The sequence below is a fragment of the Malaya genurostris genome, chromosome 2 (assembly GCF_030247185.1).
Source record: "Malaya genurostris strain Urasoe2022 chromosome 2, Malgen_1.1, whole genome shotgun sequence".
Taxonomy (NCBI): Eukaryota; Metazoa; Arthropoda; class Insecta; order Diptera; family Culicidae; genus Malaya; species Malaya genurostris.
Window position 1 is genome coordinate 115,379,810 of NC_080571.1, and position 18,802 is coordinate 115,398,611.

General features: G+C 36.8%; 1 protein-coding gene across 1 annotated transcript in view; it reads right to left on the reverse strand.

The window, feature by feature from the left end:
* Positions 1-18,802, reverse strand: part of LOC131432604 (atrial natriuretic peptide receptor 1) — a 368,937-nt gene that overhangs the window by 291,777 nt on the left and 58,358 nt on the right. The window contains exon 2 of the mRNA XM_058598970.1: positions 12,002-12,812. Coding sequence (XP_058454953.1) covers positions 12,002-12,515 — 514 coding nt within the window. The 5' untranslated portion in view covers positions 12,516-12,812. The remainder of the gene's footprint in view (positions 1-12,001; positions 12,813-18,802) is intronic.

An 18,802-nucleotide genomic window follows, 5' to 3' on the forward strand; every position in this document is an offset into this window, starting at 1 on the left:
ACAGGGTCTGCCATTAGTTTAACAACACGATCGCACGACATCACTTATAACATATTTGGTCACAAGTAAAACTCACTTGTGAGAGTCTACAGGGTCCGGCACTCGAAGTGTAACCAATTAAAAAAGCCATAAATTCAGTTTGGAAAATTTCTTTTACTTAATTCAAAGTACAAAATGTGTAAAAATAATACAAAATTCAGAATCAATTCACTTTTGTTCGATATGACCACCTTTTGCCTTGACTATGGCCTTGAGACGGTCAAAAAACGAATCGCAAGCTGCCCGAATGTGACTTGCAGGTGTATTTTGGCCCACTCGCGGACAATAACTTTTTTCAGCGCCTCGAGACTGGTGTATCTTTTAGTTCGGACTTTGCTCTCTAAAATGGCTCAAAGAGAATAATCCATTGGATTCGCATCTGGTGAATTCGAGAGCCATTGTGTGGACGTGATGAAGTTCGGAACGTTGTTTTTCAGCCATTCTTGGTTCACCCGAGCTTTGTGAGACGGTGCCGAGTCCTGCTGAAACGTCCATGGTCTGCCACCGAAATGTTTGTCTGCCCACGGCTTCAAAGCAACCTCCAGAATACTTTCCCGATAATATGTCGCATTTACCTTGACGCCAGGCTCGAAGGTCTGAAGTTGGTTACACTTCGAGTGCCGGACCCTGTAGTACTCGCGTGCTAAGTTTACCAATATCCTCGCGTGTTGGGAAATAATCTCGACTGAAATTGTTTTTCAGACAAAAAATTCATCGTTTTTTTTCAGAAAAAAAATTCATCGATCAAAAAACTCACTGCAAAAAAGTTCTGTCCTGATTTTTTTGCAAAACGCGATTCTTACTGAAACTGATTGAAGTTCACATCAGCAATATATCGGTTGTGGAATGTTCACTAGCGAATACTCTCCTCGATAATACACACTGAGGTCTTTTTTTGCACGGTTTTGTATGTGTTTTTTACGCGGTTTTTATGAAGTTGTCTTTTGTTGGGTTTTGCGGATTTACGAAGTTACGCGGTTTTTTTATGAGGATTTACGAAGTTACGCGATTTTTTATGCGGATTTCCGAAGTTAAGCAGTTTTTTCACTAACACTGTTTTGCCTTTCTCATATAGAAAGGTTATGCAGAAAGGCAAAACAGTATTAGTCCATTTAACCCGTTATAACCGACTAGTAAAAGTTGGCCCGGAGGGCCAAGTGGCATACTCAGTTCATCGAGCTGAGCAATGTCTGTATGTCAATGTCAAATAATCTCACTAGGTGGTTTTTTCGGAGATGGCTAAACCGATTTTGAAATAATTAGATTCAAATGAAAGGCCTTACGGTCCCATGCAAAGAACAGTCCTGGCATTACATTCCTTTTGTGGAATTTGGCCTTTCTGTTTCAACAGACTTCGCAGCCGATTCTCAGTGTACAGAATCATTGCATGGCTAGTACTATGGATCCTACTGACACTAAGAATCCCATGCAGAATTCTTGAATTTCATTCGGATCAAACTTCCGGTTCCAGAGTTATAGGATAAAGTGTGTTAAATATTATACACCGTCACTTAAACCGGCGAAACAAAATACGGTAAAAAAATTCTAAACTGGTCTCAAAACTACACAAATCGATAGCCATTATCAGTTGGCAACTAAACAACCGATTCCGGCAATCCTGGTTCCCGGTATCCGGTTCCGGAAGCACCAGAAATAGTGATCATATATTCCAAAATGGATCTCACTCACTTTGCTTAGTTAATACACATAAAAAATCCCTTGGTATCTTTCAAAAATCAAACATTTTGAATAGAATATCACATATATAAGAAAGGCATCATTACTTCACTAGGTGAATTGAAACAGGTTTTACCTATTTTTATATATAAAAGGTGACTTTTTTGAGGTTAGGATTTTCATGCATTAGTATTTGCTCAGATTTTTTGAGGTTATGATTTTCATGCATTATTATTTGCTCAGTATGCTCTGACATTTCATCATGAATAGACTTACTAACGAGCAACGCTTGCAAATCATTGAATTTTATTACCAATTTTTAGTGTTATTATTTAGTGTTCGGTTCGAAATGTGTTTCGCGCTTTACGCCCGATTTATGGTCTACATAATTCTGGTTGAATGGCTACGTAAATAAGCAAAATTGCCGCATTTGGAGTGAAGAGCAACCAGAAGCCGTTCAAGAACTGCCCATGCATCCCGAAAAATGCACTGTTTGGTGTGGTTTGTACGCTGGTGGAATCATTGGACCGTATTTTTTCAAAGATGCTGTTGGACGCAACGTTACAGTGAATGGCGATCGCTATCGTTCGATGCTAACAAACTTTTTGTTGCCAAAAATGGAAGAACTGAACTTGGTTGACATGTGGTTTCAACAAGATGGCGCTACATGCCACACAGCTCGCGATTCTATGGCCATTTTGAGGGAAAACTTCGGAGAACAATTCATCTCAAGAAATGGACCGGTAAGTTGGCCACCAAGATCATGCGATTTGACGCCTTTAGACTATTTTTGTGGGGCTACGTCAAGTCTAAAGTCTACAGAAATAAGCCAGTAACTATTCCAGCTTTGGATAACAACATTTCCGAAGAAATTCGGGCTATTCCGGCCGAAATGCTCGAAAAAGTTGCCCAAAATTGGACTTTCCGAATGGACCACCTAAGACGCAGCCGCGGTCAACATTTAAATGAAATTATCTTCAAAAAGTAAATGTCATGTACCAATCTAACGTTTAAAATAAAGAACCGATGAGATTTTGCAAATTTTATGCGTTTTATTGTTTAAAAAAGTTCTCAAGCTCTTAAAAAATCACCCTGTATAAAAAATAGGTATAGAATTCGCTCAAACTTTCGAAAATTTTTCCGAGGCCCGGAGGGCCGAATGACATATACCAATCGATTCAGCTCGACGAACTGAGCAAATGTCTGTGTGTGTGTCCGTATGTGTGTTGTCAACTAAGAGGTCGAGATCTCAGAGATGGCTGGACCGATTTTCATCAAACTAGTCGCAAATGAAAGGTCTCCCCGTCACCCAAAACGCTATTGAATGGTTTTGAGATCGGATGTTTACTTTTTGAGTTATACAAAGTTTTATGTCAAAATTTTCAGTTTTTTGACAGTATCTGTCACAATTGACCTTGAAAACAGAATATGTTTTCAGACTTAGATTCCGCACGGTAATACCTATCCAACAAGCCATAGATTGTTAAAATCCGTCCATTTTTAACGGAGATATCGAAATTTTTCTGTAAGCGACTTTTCCCCCTATTCCAGCAGTAGGAGTTTTGAGCGCTGTATGACAAAGAAATGCTTGGGAGCAACGGAAAACACGATTTTTTATACTGTTACATACAATTGTTTCTAAGAACCAAAAGGATTGTGTACAGCATTCTTTTTCATGACATTTAGCCTCGGACCGATTTTGGCACGGCTCGTTTTTGGCAACATAATCGTTCGAATATGACATATATAAACCAGATGATGGCAGAATTTTTTTTAATTATTTTGTTTTAAACTACTTACAGCAATAAATGCTGGAACAACATAACATCCATATACCATTCGAATCAGTTCGTCGAGATCAGCAAATGCGTGTGTGACAAATAACTTCAATTAATTTTCTCGGAAAATTTCTTTTCTACAAATTCAGATTCATACGAAAAGTCGTATGCTCCCAAACAAAGTTCCTGCATTATGTTTGGTTCCGACCTCTGGTTTCGGAACTACAGGATGATATGTGAAACGAAATCAAAATTGTGTAACTCATTTTTCTTGAAGATGGCTGAACCGATCTAAGATGCAAATGAAATCTAAGAATCATCTAAGATTCAAATGAAAAGTTTCAAAGTTCTATAAAACATCTTGCTTTTCAGTCAGATCCAACTTCCGGTTTCGGGGATTGTATAAAAATGTCTATTCCACATAATTTAATCAGGTTTATCGGGTTAGCAGATTTGGATAGTCGATAAAAAAATTAACTTTTTTCAGTTTTAGTGGTATTCAGTTGTCGATCAGAAGGCACCTAAAAATTTAATTCGTGCTATGATCTCTCAAAGATGTCTTAACTGATTTTCAAATGTTTTGAAACAAATGTAAAGTGTACAGCTACTCAGGTGAATTTATCTGACTTCGGCCATACCGCTTTTAGAATTCCGGTTCCAGTATAAAATCGTTTCTCAAAGCTCAATCGTTTTCTCAAAAAAAGCCTAATCAAATTTCAGAAACAAAAATTTTAATTAAAACAAACTTATATACAAAAATTAATTATTTTATCCAATTATGACTTCCGGTTCTCGAATTACATGATGATGAATTTTTAAAATTCAAACCGATATAGAAGATGACAATCCCGAAAAGCTTCAAAGTTGAACTCAAAACTGTTGTAATTTATTCGTCATATGGCCATACGAATCGGTTTGGGTTATGCTGGTTCCTGAATACCGGCTCTGGAAGTACCTTAAATTACCGTAAACTCTAGAGTGGAACTTACATATCATGGCATGTTTAATCGATTATCACACTTCTAGATTCAAATTCGATCCGATTTGCAGTTTCGACATTACAGAGTAATGAGTGATTAAAATCTCAAATTGTCGCTTAAAACGAGGGTCATTAAAATAATGTCATGAAAACTTAAACACCGAAGAATATTCATGCAAAAAACACATGCGGATTGATAAAAATAGGTATCATCTCACTGCTAGGTGGATTAAACACGTTTTTTATATTGTGTGTACTTGTGGATTGTAAATCAGCATTCAACTAAAATTCAGTTTGATTAAAAATTGGGATATAACGATATAACACAATGTGACTATGGAACTAGCTGTTAACTAATTTGTGGGGTTATATGCGAAACATGAAAGTGCATTGGAAGAAGATTTGGGGTAAAACACAATACAGTACAGTTGAATTCATTTTTTTATAGTTTTACAGTCAGTCTTCGAAATAAAGTCAGACAAAAGAGAATTTGTTTCCCGATATTTTAAATATCATCAATTGCATAAGAAATATTCACTTTGGAAATATTTACATAGATTTTAACGAAATTATTGAGCAAAGCAGCGTTTTGATCCTTTTTCCCACTGTGAGGTGTATGCCCACTTCTTGGAGTTTATGAAGTTACTCGACTAACCCTTGCTTGCTTGAATGCTCAATTCAGATTTCGAATTATCGTTATTGAGCAAACAACCAGTTGAAATTGCACATTAAACCAAATGCATGTTATATGGAAGTAGCGGTAGCTAAACGTGAGTTACTTGGGAGTAGCGGTAGCTCAAGATCATGAGATTATCAATAACGTCGATGGCCACGATTATGCAAGTCACTGTATGAAGAAAGGGAGTGTTAGGTCAACAGTTGCTGCTACTAGTGATCGAGGAATTGCTTTGCATCACCACAAGTGTCACAGGAAATGAGTGGCGTTAGTGGGACGGAGATGTGATCAGTATTTATTTTGGTAGACGATCTAATTATGAACTGCAATCGCCATTCTACAGTTTAAACTGAATCTTTCAGTGTCAAGGCCAAGGGCAGGGTGTTGTCTTCAACTCATCAGTGCACAATAGTTTATGTTGAAGTTTTATGCCATCTATCAGTTTAACATAAACCAACAGCAAACGCAAAGTTTCAAAGTGAAAGAAAACATACTGTAGTGTATCCAGAAAAATTTGCGCCCGGGGCAAAATAAGATTTACCAGTCCCAAAGTTGATTTAGTGAGTATACCAAAAAGGCTCAACTCCATCCCTGGAAGAATCGAATTGGCGACCTGAAAAGTTCCCGGGGCCTTCTTTGCTCCTCCTAGATATGGCACTGGACTGATAGAACTGGTATTGATACAAGAACCGATGGGAGAATGCTGAACTAATCGCTGTAAGTATATTTGAGTATTTATATTTAATACGCAATATTAAAACAGGTAGTATAAAATATTGAGATGCTCTAACTATCACTAACTCAACATAACCATTATCATGAGAAATGTTATTCCTTTTATAGATTAAACATTCCTTCGACTTCTAGTATAGAAGTTGTTGCTTGTCAAATAAACATGAAAGGAAAGGACATTTACATTGCTTCGGTATATATTTCTCCAAGAGCTCAAGTTGGACAGCGACAGCTTAATGAAATTGTTGAAGCCCTTCCTGCTCCACGATTGATTTTAGGAGATTTCAATTCGCACGGAATGATGTGGGGTTCCGTTTACAATGATAGCAGATCATCTTTAATATATAATATTTGCGACAATTTCAACATGACAGTATTGAATATGGGTAGCATGACACGGATTCCAAGACCTAATGCACGTCCAAGTGCATTAGATTTATCTCTTTGCTCGACATCTATTCGACTAGACTACACCTGGAAAGTATTTCCTGATTTACACGATAGCGATCATTTACCAATCATCATCTCAATTAGCTGTAGCAAAGGCATTGCTAATTCAGTTAATATTCCATATGATTTGACAAAAAATATTGACTGGATTAAATTCCAAAGTTATATGTCAAGTGTCTTAACTTCAATGAAAGAGCTCCCCCCACTTGAAGAATATGACTTCCTCGTTTGTTCGATTCTGGAGGCCGCAGAACAAGCCCAAACCAAACGATTTCTTGGTCCATCGTCTAACATAAGGCCTCCAAACCCTTGGCGGGACAAGCGCGGAGTGCGTGGAATCCCGGAACACCTACGCTCGCGGGAAATTCCAAAAATATTTTCAAATAAGTTCAGGCATATTGACTCTGAGAAAATGTTTTTCACAGACCGATCACGAATTGAAGAGGCTACTGGGTTTGGTATATTCAACAATAATGTTTCGGCCTCATTTAGGCTTCAAGAACCTGCATCTGTTTATATAGCAGAGTTAGCAGCAGTTCATTATAGTTTGAGTGTAATCGTCACATTATCTCCAAACCATTATTTTCTCTTCACAGACAGTCTGAGTGCAATTGAAGCCATTCGTTCATACACTGCTGGCAAAAATGAACCTTGGGAAAAATAAAACAGCGCTTGAACGATGTATTGAGCAATAATTATCAAATCACAATAGTTTGGGTCCCGGCTCATTGCTCCATTCCAGGCAATGAAAGAGCCGATATTTTAGCCAAACATGGTGCTATTGAAGATGAAATTCATGCGAGACCGATTGCTTTCAACGAATTCTATAGCGCGTCCCGCCAAAGAACACTTGCCAGCTGGCAAGCTTCTTGGAATAAAGATGATCTGGGTCGGTGGATGCACTCAATTATTCCTAAAATACCGACAAAGACATGATTCAGGGGACTGGAATCATGCCTTAGATGTACATCTCCTTCGAATTGGACTTTCCGAGACTAATCATTGTGCTTGTGGCGAAGGTTATCGTGATATTGATCATGTCATTTGGACATGCGTGGAGTATCGTGATGTCAGATCTCAACTAAGAAATTCCTTGCGTACTCAAGGTAGACTATCCAATGGCCCAGTTCGAGACATTCTTGCTTGTCGTGACCTTTCTTACATGAAACTTCTTTATCATTTCATAAAGACAATTGAAGTTTCAATTTAATAATTGACCCTTTTGAGGGTTAGTTCTGACTCCTACTACCTCCATTAGTTCATCCAATAGCAAAATTTTAATAAAAATGATGTGCTGATACAAAAAAAACTCAAAATACGTTACGAAATCAACAGCAAAATGGATAAAAATTTCAGCTTATTTTATAATTTATAGCAGTTAATCGTTTGGTTCAAATAATGTTCTTAAGTAGATTTAATAATAAATAACGAAATACCTAATATGATATTTAAAAAATAAGAGGAATATGTTTTATTAAGCTCAAATAGTTGTGACTATATTAGTATTATATTAGGATAAGAATTCTATGTAAAAGTGATGCTAAGGCGAAGAAAAACTTATGTAAATTGCCTTAAGAAATAAACGTATTTATGAAAAAAATAACCATTATCAAATACTACGTTGCAAAACACATTACAAATTATTTACTCAATATGTTAGCCCATACTCACATTTTTCCACCTGTCCAGCAGCTGTTCGCAGGGAGACTGGATTTTTCATCAGGCTTCATCAAATATTTGTATATCAATCATTGCAGTACATTATTGCTAAGGGAATAAGACTGGGCAGATTTCGACTCTCTTTTGTTGAGTAATGGCTCTGGCCAATAGGTTACTCCAGTGATCCCCTCATTGCACAGTGATTCAAATTAAAAATAAAAATTTCCTGCCTTGAATTAAGCTTTTCCTTTTCGGTGTCACAGTCTTAAGCTTTTCCTTTTCGGTGTCACAGTCTAGAGTTGAAAGGGCCATCATCGCGGATTGATAAGAGTAGATGTCCAAGTTGTAGTTTGTGTGTAGAGCCGGATAAAAAGATCGACATATCACTAAAAGCTGATAGAGAGCTTTCATCTTCGGCAATATTGTAAAAAATATAATTGCTGGAAACTATGCTTTATTCTAAAATATGTCTTATATATCTCAAATTAGTGATATGTTTTACAAAGCGATGGATTTGGAGAACATACGTAATAATATAAAAACATTTCATATTTGTATGATTTTATTGATGATGAGTTTCACATACCAAATTGTCTTATTTCGCACTTAATTATCTCGGAAGGTTGCACAATGTAGCCTTTCAAACATCTTTCATTTGAAACTACTGCGTTAAAATAATTTGCAAAAACTTTGAAGAAATGACTTGTTTTCGATTATATAAGAGTGTGTAACTGACGTATTTTAAAAACTTTCTTACACACTAAGGAAGTGAACATAATGAATAAATAAATAAATCAAGTATTTCAGAGTTCATCTCCTGAATTGTCTGATTTATTGCTGGACAAAATTCTCCGGTCAGCTAATATAGACTTGTTGGCTGTAATTAAGTTCGTTTGACCTATTACTTTTAACAATTTTCTGAAATAACTGAGTACGAAATACGAACAGGTTTTACGTGATACTCATTTCTTTCAAAACCAGTTCGCTTTCACATCTCATCCAAGTCAGTCGATAAAACAAAACCGCTTACGTTCGGGACGGAAGAAACCAACTTGAAGGTTTGCTTAAGGAGCAAATGCATCTTGACATTAAACGTGTGTATTTATTTCAATGCAATAAAACAATTATGTTGTTCACATCCAGTTTTATAAAGAGTTGGCTGCAATTCAATTCGCAAAAGACAATAACAATGTGTACTATGTGGAGCACGAAAACATTAAGTACAACATTCCAGTATATATGGAAGATGGTGCTATAGAAGTGCGTGTGCATGATCTTCCCTCAAGTGTCATCGATCCTTATATAGGGTGATTTTTTAAGAGCTTGAGAACTTTTTTAAACAATAAAACGCATAAAATTTGCAAAATCTCATCGGTTCTTTATTTTAAACGTTAGATTGGTACATGACATTTACTTTTTGAAGATAATTTCATTTAAATGTTGACCGCGGCTGCGTCTTAGGTGGTCCATTCGGAAAGTCCAATTTTGGGCAACTTTTTCGAGCATTTCGGCCGGAATAGCCCGAATTTCTTCGGAAATGTTGTCTTCCAAAGCTGGAATAGTTACTGGCTTATTTCTGTAGACTTTAGACTTGACGTAGCCCCACAAAAAATAGTCTAAAGGCGTCAAATCGCATGATCTTGGTGGCCAACTTACCGGTCCATTTCTTGAGATGAATTGTTCTCCGAAGTTTTCCCTCAAAATGGCCATAGAATCGCGAGCTGTGTGGCATGTAGCGCCATCTTGTTGAAACCACATGTCAACCAAGTTCAGTTCTTCCATTTTTGGCAACAAAAAGTTTGTTAGCATCGAACGATAGCGATCGCCATTCACTGTAACGTTGCGTCCAACAGCATCTTTGAAAAAATACGGTCCAATGATTCCACCAGCGTACAAACCACATCAAACAGTGCATTTTTCGGGATGCATGGGCAGTTCTTGAACGGCTTCTGGTTGCTCTTCACTCCAAATGCGGCAATTTTGCTTATTTACGTAGCCATTCAACCAGAAATGAGCCTCATCGCTGAACAAAATTTGTCGATAAAAAAGCGGACTTTCCGAATGGACCACCTAAGACGCAGCCGCGGTCAACATTTAAATGAAATTATCTTCAAAAAGTAAATGTCATGTACCAATCTAACGTTTAAAATAAAGAACCGATGAGATTTTGCAAATTTTATGCGTTTTATTGTTTAAAAAAGTTCTCAAGCTCTTAAAAAATCACCCTGTATTATTCGCAAAACTTTGTCCCAACGGTGCTTCCTTCACATCAACCCCAAGCAATCCCAGTACACCTGTGACAGCCACCAACAACAATGAAGCATCTCATTCAACGAAACCATCAGTATCCCCTATAGAACAAGGTACCTTCCAACTAACCAACAACTGCAACCAATGTACAACAAGGCGCATCTGCAGCAACTAGCAACGAACTCATGACTGCGAACAATAAGAAAAACGAAAAGAAGACGGAAATCAACAACAATACCACCGATGCTGCAATGGATGACGAGACGAGCCACGAACGAAGTGCACCTCATCCTCGCAGGAGGGAAATGGAAGCTCCTCTCTCCCTAGAAAAAGGGTGACAATGAGATCCAATACAAAAAAAAATTAACTAAAAAATCGGCTCAATCAGAAAATATTATTGCTATAATTGACATCACTACCCCACCAGCACTGTATTACTGCACTACCGTGAAAATTACATTTGGTTCGTAAAGCTTGAAATTCCGATGCATGTTTGTTTTTCTTTCGGTCATAAAATAGCTAAAATTTTTATCAACCGCAGCACCATCTATTACCAATATCACACACCAGTAGCAGACATCCGTGACCGTTTCGTTTTTATTCCAGCGTGTATGAAATAGAACAAAGCACGCAATCGAAGTGAGTTCTATTTCCAGAGGTTTTCTTCACCACTTTCGGTGCTTTCGGAACAGCCAAAGAGGGGACTAGTAGTACCGAATTAAGTTTATATGCCTACAAACTAACAAGCTCTGCAAACTAGAAGAATTGATCAGACAGTTTTATGTGATTTGTATCTGTTGTTGACTTATCGTTCGTGGAAAAATAATCAAATTAAATTAATTTTCCACTTATCACGCTTTAGTTCCGAAACCGGAAGTAGGATCTGATTAAAATGTTTTAATTTTTTTTTGAAACCTTTTAATCTCAGTTCTCCCCACTTTACCGTAATAATGCACAGAATAAAAATAAAACTCGAAAACCTAGCTCATATTTTTATTTTAAAATCGTGCTTAGATTTACTGGAATACCCTATAAAAGGAATGTGAAAAAAGTTAGCACCAAGAACTGATTTCTCGGAACCTATTCGAACGGGTTGACAGAAAATCGAAGTATATTTTTTGTATTTTTTTGTTTGGCTCAAATTTTTTATAAGTATTTTTCAAAACCAGCAAGACAATTTGCATCATTAGATCACAATTTTGACTCTAGCCTTTTTTTCTAGCCTTTTAACCCAAGGTCGCATTTACAGTTTCTTAAAAGGCATCAAAAAAGGAAATGGATGACATTGTAGTTTTTAAACACTATGCATTATTTCATTCATGAATGATCATTATTTCATCTTAAACTAACAATGTCATTCGAACGGACGTTTAAAAGGTAGTTATTTTTATAGAAAAAACGAAATAAGAGTATCTTACAAACAATTTGCTGTACAATATCTTTGATTTTTGTGATTCATTGTAGAACTAAGAAGCATAGAGTTTAAGAAAAACTGAAATGCCTCCGAGACTTTGTTTATTTGCCTCTTCAGGGTAGCTCAATGCCAGAACAGTTTCACGACTAGAAGATATTTTGAAGATGCATAGTTTTTGGTACCATTTACTTCGCTACCTCGTTGTATATTGAAAATAGGAAATAGCAAAATGCATAAAAATTGTATGATAATTTTCCTTGCGAAATCTAGTAACGATTTGTTCCGGCTCCGTAATTCGATATACCTAATTGTGATATTTATACAATGCACTAAACGATGCTACTCACCCAAAGCCAGATCACAGGTTGGTCCAAGAATGACGTGACCGCAGTCCCTGCCGGTGCCATCCATTGCCGAAACGGTGGCCCTCGCCTGATCGCACTGGTCGTCGTAGAAAATCCAGCGAATTGAAATCGAAGGTGGAATAATTTGCTGAGATCTGATGTACTCTTCGGCTTTCAACAGCACCGGATAGGAACGTGGCAATGACGCCTCGATGCTCGTGTCAGTTGGCATAATCACAACGATTCGCAATTCACACTTCCATGCTTGTTTTGTGTCCAGCTGGGCGCCACCAGTTGAGTTGCTGGCAAATTCACCACCCACCGAATTGGTGGGAACACAGATCGCCTCACACGTTCTCACATCTTGTTTCCTACATTCGGCATGGACCGCAGTCGGAAAGGTGCAGCTCAGTAACAGCACCAGCATTCCGGTGAGCAGCGGACGGTCCGAACATTTTCCTTTCCACACCCAACCTCTGCCGGAAAGCACCGGTTGAGTGGGATATTGTTTGCACATTCTACTATCAGTTTTCAGCAAGTAATTTCACACGATTTTCAGTTTATTTTGTTTGCGGATATCGAAACGGCGCAACCGACGGCATTGTTTATCCTTGATTGACACTACAGACCTGTGGAATTTCAAACCATTGCACTGCATTAAAGGATCAACGGTTTTGAACTAGCCAATGCTTTCAGTTGTGGAAACAACAACGATAAAATTGCCATTACCATTTTCCAAACACGTCACCCTGAAATAACAACTCTCACTGATTTCTTGTTCTCCCATTGTGGAGGTGGTTCACAGGTTGGCAATCTGAAAAAGGTAATTAAAAAAACTTTAATTTGAGTTCGAGAAAGGAGTAAAGTTGCTTCTTTTCTTCTTCGAAGTTATTCATTCAGAGAAATTTGTGTTGAAGAAAATGAGTTTATGAAGTTTACGATTATGACACAGGTAAACGAAAGAGTAAAATCAAACCAAAACGCAAAATGTTTAATACAAACATCACAGAATCATTATTGGGTAACCAATTTTATTGTATTATTTCTCGAGACGCGTTAAAGTGGAATCTCAGAGTTTTTAAAAATGACTTGGAGTTAGAAGCTAACTAGCTGACAGCTGCATGGTGACAGTTGATGAACCCTTAAAACTTTTTTTAATTACTCCCCGAATCTATGACAACATACTATTAGTCACTTAGGTTAACATTGAGTTATCAATTGGAGATTTTGAAGTTGATAGTTGATAAATGAATTAACTTTTCATGTAAATATACCAATCGAAAAACGATATTATGATAGATAAATTTTTGGTAATGCAGTGTGAGACAGCACGATATCGTGTTGAGAAAATCAGTCGTTGTTGGCCCTTAATTCTGGCCTCTTGAGACGTAACGTTCCACGCAAATGACGCATAACGCCTGAATAGAAACGAAGAAAACTGTCAGCATGACATGACATGTCAACATGACCACACTTTTCGTCTTCAAGAAGGTAGACAACGCCCTTCTTTGAACATTTTGTACCAATCAGAGCTTTTTATAGGGCTTCTACAGCATTCGTTAGTATCCACAGTCATAAAAGGGAAACCGAGAATTAGGTACATAAGCAATCTTCAGTAACATTATTTTTTTATCTTTTTGACCCTCCCGAAACGAAATCCTGGGTACGAGCCTGCTTAAGGGTAATTCTTTATTGAACTTCGTAAAAATCGAAAAAAATACGTATAGCGTCTCACAAAAAATGCGTATCACAAACACTACTGACATTCCAGACTTGAAATTTGACATTTGGCAGAAAACAGTGCTGGCAACAAATAAAAAATACGATTGAAAATAATAACCTGCGTAGTCTAAATTTTGCAGATTCCTCGTATTTGTCGAACACTGTAGAAAAAGATAAATTATGGAGCTGAGATGATTAAAGAAGTTACACATATGTCATTCATCTACGTGGTGAAAATATATGATCAAAACTCCACTGCCGATAAAGCACGCAGTAGCAAGCCTTACGAAGCAGAACAAAGCCAACTCCTGAGTACAAGTACTATAAATTTTTTATGTTCCGAGTATAGAGGTTTTAATTTTAAGGTCATTCATCTCATTCGGGTATTTCGGGCTAGAAAAACTTCCTGACAATATGTGCCGGATTGGGAATCGAACCCAGACGGGTTGTGTGAAAGACATCGACTTACCCATCACGCTAGTCGTCCCCAATTCGGAAAAATGTTCCATTTGACGAAGCGTTTCACTCGATATTATCATACGAGTTATTTTGTGGAAATTATTAATGTTAAATACCGTTATAGGGGTTAGATTCTTGCGATAAACGAGTTACAACGGGCTACTTTTAAGGAGGTCATAGGTGTTACGAAGAGTTATATACGTCGTTCTTCTGTAAGTTATAGGTGTTACGAAACGTTACATGCGTTACATTTTTGTAAGTTATAAGCGTTACATGCGTTACTTTTTTGTAAGTGATAAGCGTTACATGGGTTACTTTTTTGTAAATTATACACGTGTCGAAGCGTTACTTACGTTACTTTTTGTGAGCTACGGGCATTACATGTGTTACGAAGCGTGACATGCGTAGCTTTTCAGCGAATCAATGACGTTACGAAGCGTTACATGCGTTACTTTTTAGTAAGTTATAAGTGTTACGAAGCGTTACATGTGTGTCTTTTTTGTGAGTTATAGGTGTTACGAAGCGTTACATGCGCTACTTTTTGTGTTAGTTATAGATGTTACGTAGAGTTACTTTTTTGTAAGTTATGATGATACGAAGCGTTACAAGGGTTACTTATTTGTAAGTTACAAGCTTTGCATAAGTTACTTTTCATAAGTTTTCGATGTTACGAAGCGTTGCTCGTTCGTAAGTTATAAGCGTTACGATGCGTCACATGGATTACTTTTTAGACGTTACTAAGCGTTAGAGCTATGGGCATTACATGTGTTACGAAGCGTTACATGCGTAACTTTTCAGCGAAACAATGGTGTTACGAAGCGTTACATGCGTTACTTGTTAGTAAGTTATAAGTGTTACGAAGCGTTACATGTGTGTCTTTTTTGTGAATTATAGGTGTTACGAAATGTAACATGTGTTATTTTTTTGGGATTAGGGTCATTTCGCCGAAAGCCGTTTCGGCCGTTTCGCCTGAAGCCATTTCGCCGAAAGGGTTATTTCTCCGAATGAAATTTCGCCGAATGGGTCACTTCGCCGAATGCCTTTTCGCCGAAAAGGTCATTTCGCCGAATCCTGAAATTGTCTTAAATTCGTAATTAGAAGTGATTCAAAATAAAGTCATATGAAAGATGATAGCGTTAACGCCCGTTTTGTTGCCCTACAATTGTACTTCTTGAATAAAGATTGATTCTTGTACTCTTGAATAAAGACTGATTCATGAACGTCAGAACGGAGTTTCCAAGAAAATTTGTTGATTATTAGCTACTAAGTATCAAAGCAATTGCATAGGTGTATCTACCAGGCAAATGTATGTGGTATTTTCCGTTTGGTGAAAATGATAAAATATCCAATGTGGCTTTCGACGAAATGACCTGCTCCCATTTTTTAGTAAGTTATAGGCGTTACATAGCGTTACATGCGTTACTTTTTGTGTTAGTTATAGGTGTTACGAAGCGTTACATGTGTTACTTTTTCATAAGTTGTATGCGTTACGAAACGTTACTTTTTTGTAAGTTATGATAACACGAAGCGTTACATGGGTTATTATTTGTAAGTTACAAACGTTACATAAGTTACTTTTCATAAGTTTTCTGTGTTACGAAGCGTTACTCGTTCGTAAGTTATAAGCGTTACGATGCGTCACATGGATTACTTTTTAGACGTTACTAAGCGTTACCTTTTGTAAGGTACAGGCGTTACTAAGCGTTACTTTTTGCAAGTTACAGGCATTACGAAACGTGAAATGTGTTCGTTTTTTGTGAATTGTATGCGTTACAAGCGTGAATTTGTGAATTACAGGCGTTACGATGTGTTATTATTCTGTAAGTTAGAGTCGTTACGAAGCATTACATGCGTTACTCTTTTGTAAGGTGTAGGCGTTATCGTTACAGACGTAGTTTTTTCTAAGGTTCAGATGTTACAAAACGTTACAAGTGTTACATTTTTAAAAGGTACAACCTTTACAAGGCGTTAGATCACTCTTCACAGTTTTGTATGTTTGGAAGCGTTTTTTACCGACAGTCGCGTACCCTGAGAAGGGAGGTGGGGTCCAAGGGCGCAGTGTTTATGAAGCGATCAAAGACCGAAATCATTGTGAAATGGCCTTACATGTAGCACATGAACATCGCTACCATTGTTAAAATCAACGGTTTAGATTTCAATTACTTGACCATCACCTTCGTTCACCTGATTTGGCTTCCTCGTACTATTATCTGTGCTCAAACGTTAATTTGTCTCTGAGAAATTTATGTGAGTTTCCTTTTGGAATTTCAGACCACTACTTCCGAAACCAGTATAGCCAAAGTAAATTGGTATGACCATCTACTAATATGACTTATAAATTTAGTATGTGTAGTGAATTGTCGTCATTTAAAGGAGAAATATAAATGATCTCAGAATATATGGCATCATCACAAGTCTTGTGGTGGATATAACTATTTAGAAGATCTTATACATATATTACAGAAATAATATGACAGTAAACGTAAAGAAACGTAATATGATAACTTTCTATCGGGCACAGTCACAAATTTTATTTGAATACTTCATAATGACAGTTCCTGTGGAATAGATTCAAGTGTCTGTTAAAAACACCGGTAAAAGGTACACCAAGAATTAGCTACATAAGTAATCTTCAGTAACATTACTTTTTTATCTGAGGGTCCCTCCCGAGACGACCTCCTGGGTACGAGCGTGCTTTAGACTATATGTGATAATTTTTGTATTCACATATCACCTATCACCATGACGTTACATTGTAGCTACGACGGAGAATAAAATAACTTGCAGTAAGCTTGTATTTCTATGAAATCTCATCATATAGACCTTCGCCTGTTCGATCACTGTTCTGTTATTGAGTAAAAGTTCATTGAGTTTTTCCTTAGTAACTAACTATGAGCGATATACACTTTCACCCAGCAAAATCAATTCTATCGGATATTGGATCCCCACTTAACCTAATGACTGACAAAACGACCGGATGACCACATCATGACACAGGAAGGAACACCTTCGTAACATTATCTGTTGGCTAAACAAATTGAATTACGCTTCTAAAAGAAAGCACGAAGAGCAAATAATGTTATACAGGCTCTTCCATTTGTTAGAGTTATTAGGTGTGCATATGACCTTTTTCGGTTCATGGTTTCGGTAAGCAAATTGATTTCTCTATTATGACTGTAACAGACAAATCTTGCTATTTTGTAACTAATTGTGAGCTAGGTTATGATAGACCAAAAATGATTTACATCTGAAGTATTGTAAAATTTATTAATAGGAAAAGGTGTTAATAGGTCTCGGTTCTGTTAGGTTCATTGTTTTAGAAGCGTCTATATTACCGACAATTTTGACGTATGCCGTCATTTTTCTCCCGTATAAAACGGCTATTGTTTTCTAAGCATTTTTAATTTTGACAGTCGCGAAATGTATTTTGGATCTTAAGGAAGATCGCATAAACAGTGCTTCGTATTATCACAAAAAATCCGAAATTAGGATTTTTCAATTTGTTCTAAGTCAAGTCATTTTTCGAAAATATACGTGGTGGTTCGAGATCGACACCAAAAGATATGGGGTTATGAATACTTTCCTTAATATATTCACATGATCTTCGAAAGTTATACGAACGAATTATGACTTTCAGTCATACACATATGAATTATAAATAGTTTTTACCTTTCTCACCCGAGTTTTGAACCGAGGCTTTGATGGTGCTTTACAGAAATTCTGGGTGATTAGGGTAAGAAATCTAATTTCAAGCTACTCATCAACTTTTCTCAGAGATGACGGGATCGGATTTCACGAATTTAGATTTAAATGAATGGTCTTGTGGTTCTATACAAAACTTCTGTATTTCATCTGGATTCGACTTTCGGCTACGAAAGTATAGGGTAAAGTGTGTCAAAAATTGTATACCATTATTTCAAGGGGCGAGACAAATAACGTAAAAAATGTCAATCTTTCAAGATCGAAAAAAAAATATTTTAAGAATACCACAGTCTCTGATAGTCTGATTGATATGAGAAAGGCATCATTACACCACTAGGTGGATTAAAACAAGTTTTTAAATATATTATTCATTGCAATATGAATTCAATTTTAATTATTGAGATTTTAGTTAAGCGTTCAGTAACAAGTGGTGACTTTTCAGCCGTATTATATACATGACTCGGTTATTACCATTAAGACATCAGTTTCTTCTGTCATTCCGCGACTTTTTGTACGAAAAATTGTAAACCTACTAGTGAGCGAATTGATTCAATTTAAGATTGCATCGATTTTCGTCGGAATTTGCTAATAACATTATGTGACATTACATCAAATAGTTCTATATCTGTGAATATGTATAACTCATTTGTACTAAACCAGGTAAGACGTTTAAAAATCATTTTCAAAATTTTGTTATTGTTTTTTATAAGCGACTTCAACCACGTGTGGGTCAAACGTCGCACTTTCAGAATTTTATTCTGAATGATATGAAGTGTTTTTTCTTCCTGGTGGAACAACCAAATTTATGAATTGGTTATGGATTATCAATGTATTCCATAAGTTTGTCTTAGGGTAGAGGAAAAATTCTTTTACTTTAGATACTCATCAGATAGATAAAATTTTTGAATGTAATTTAATTCT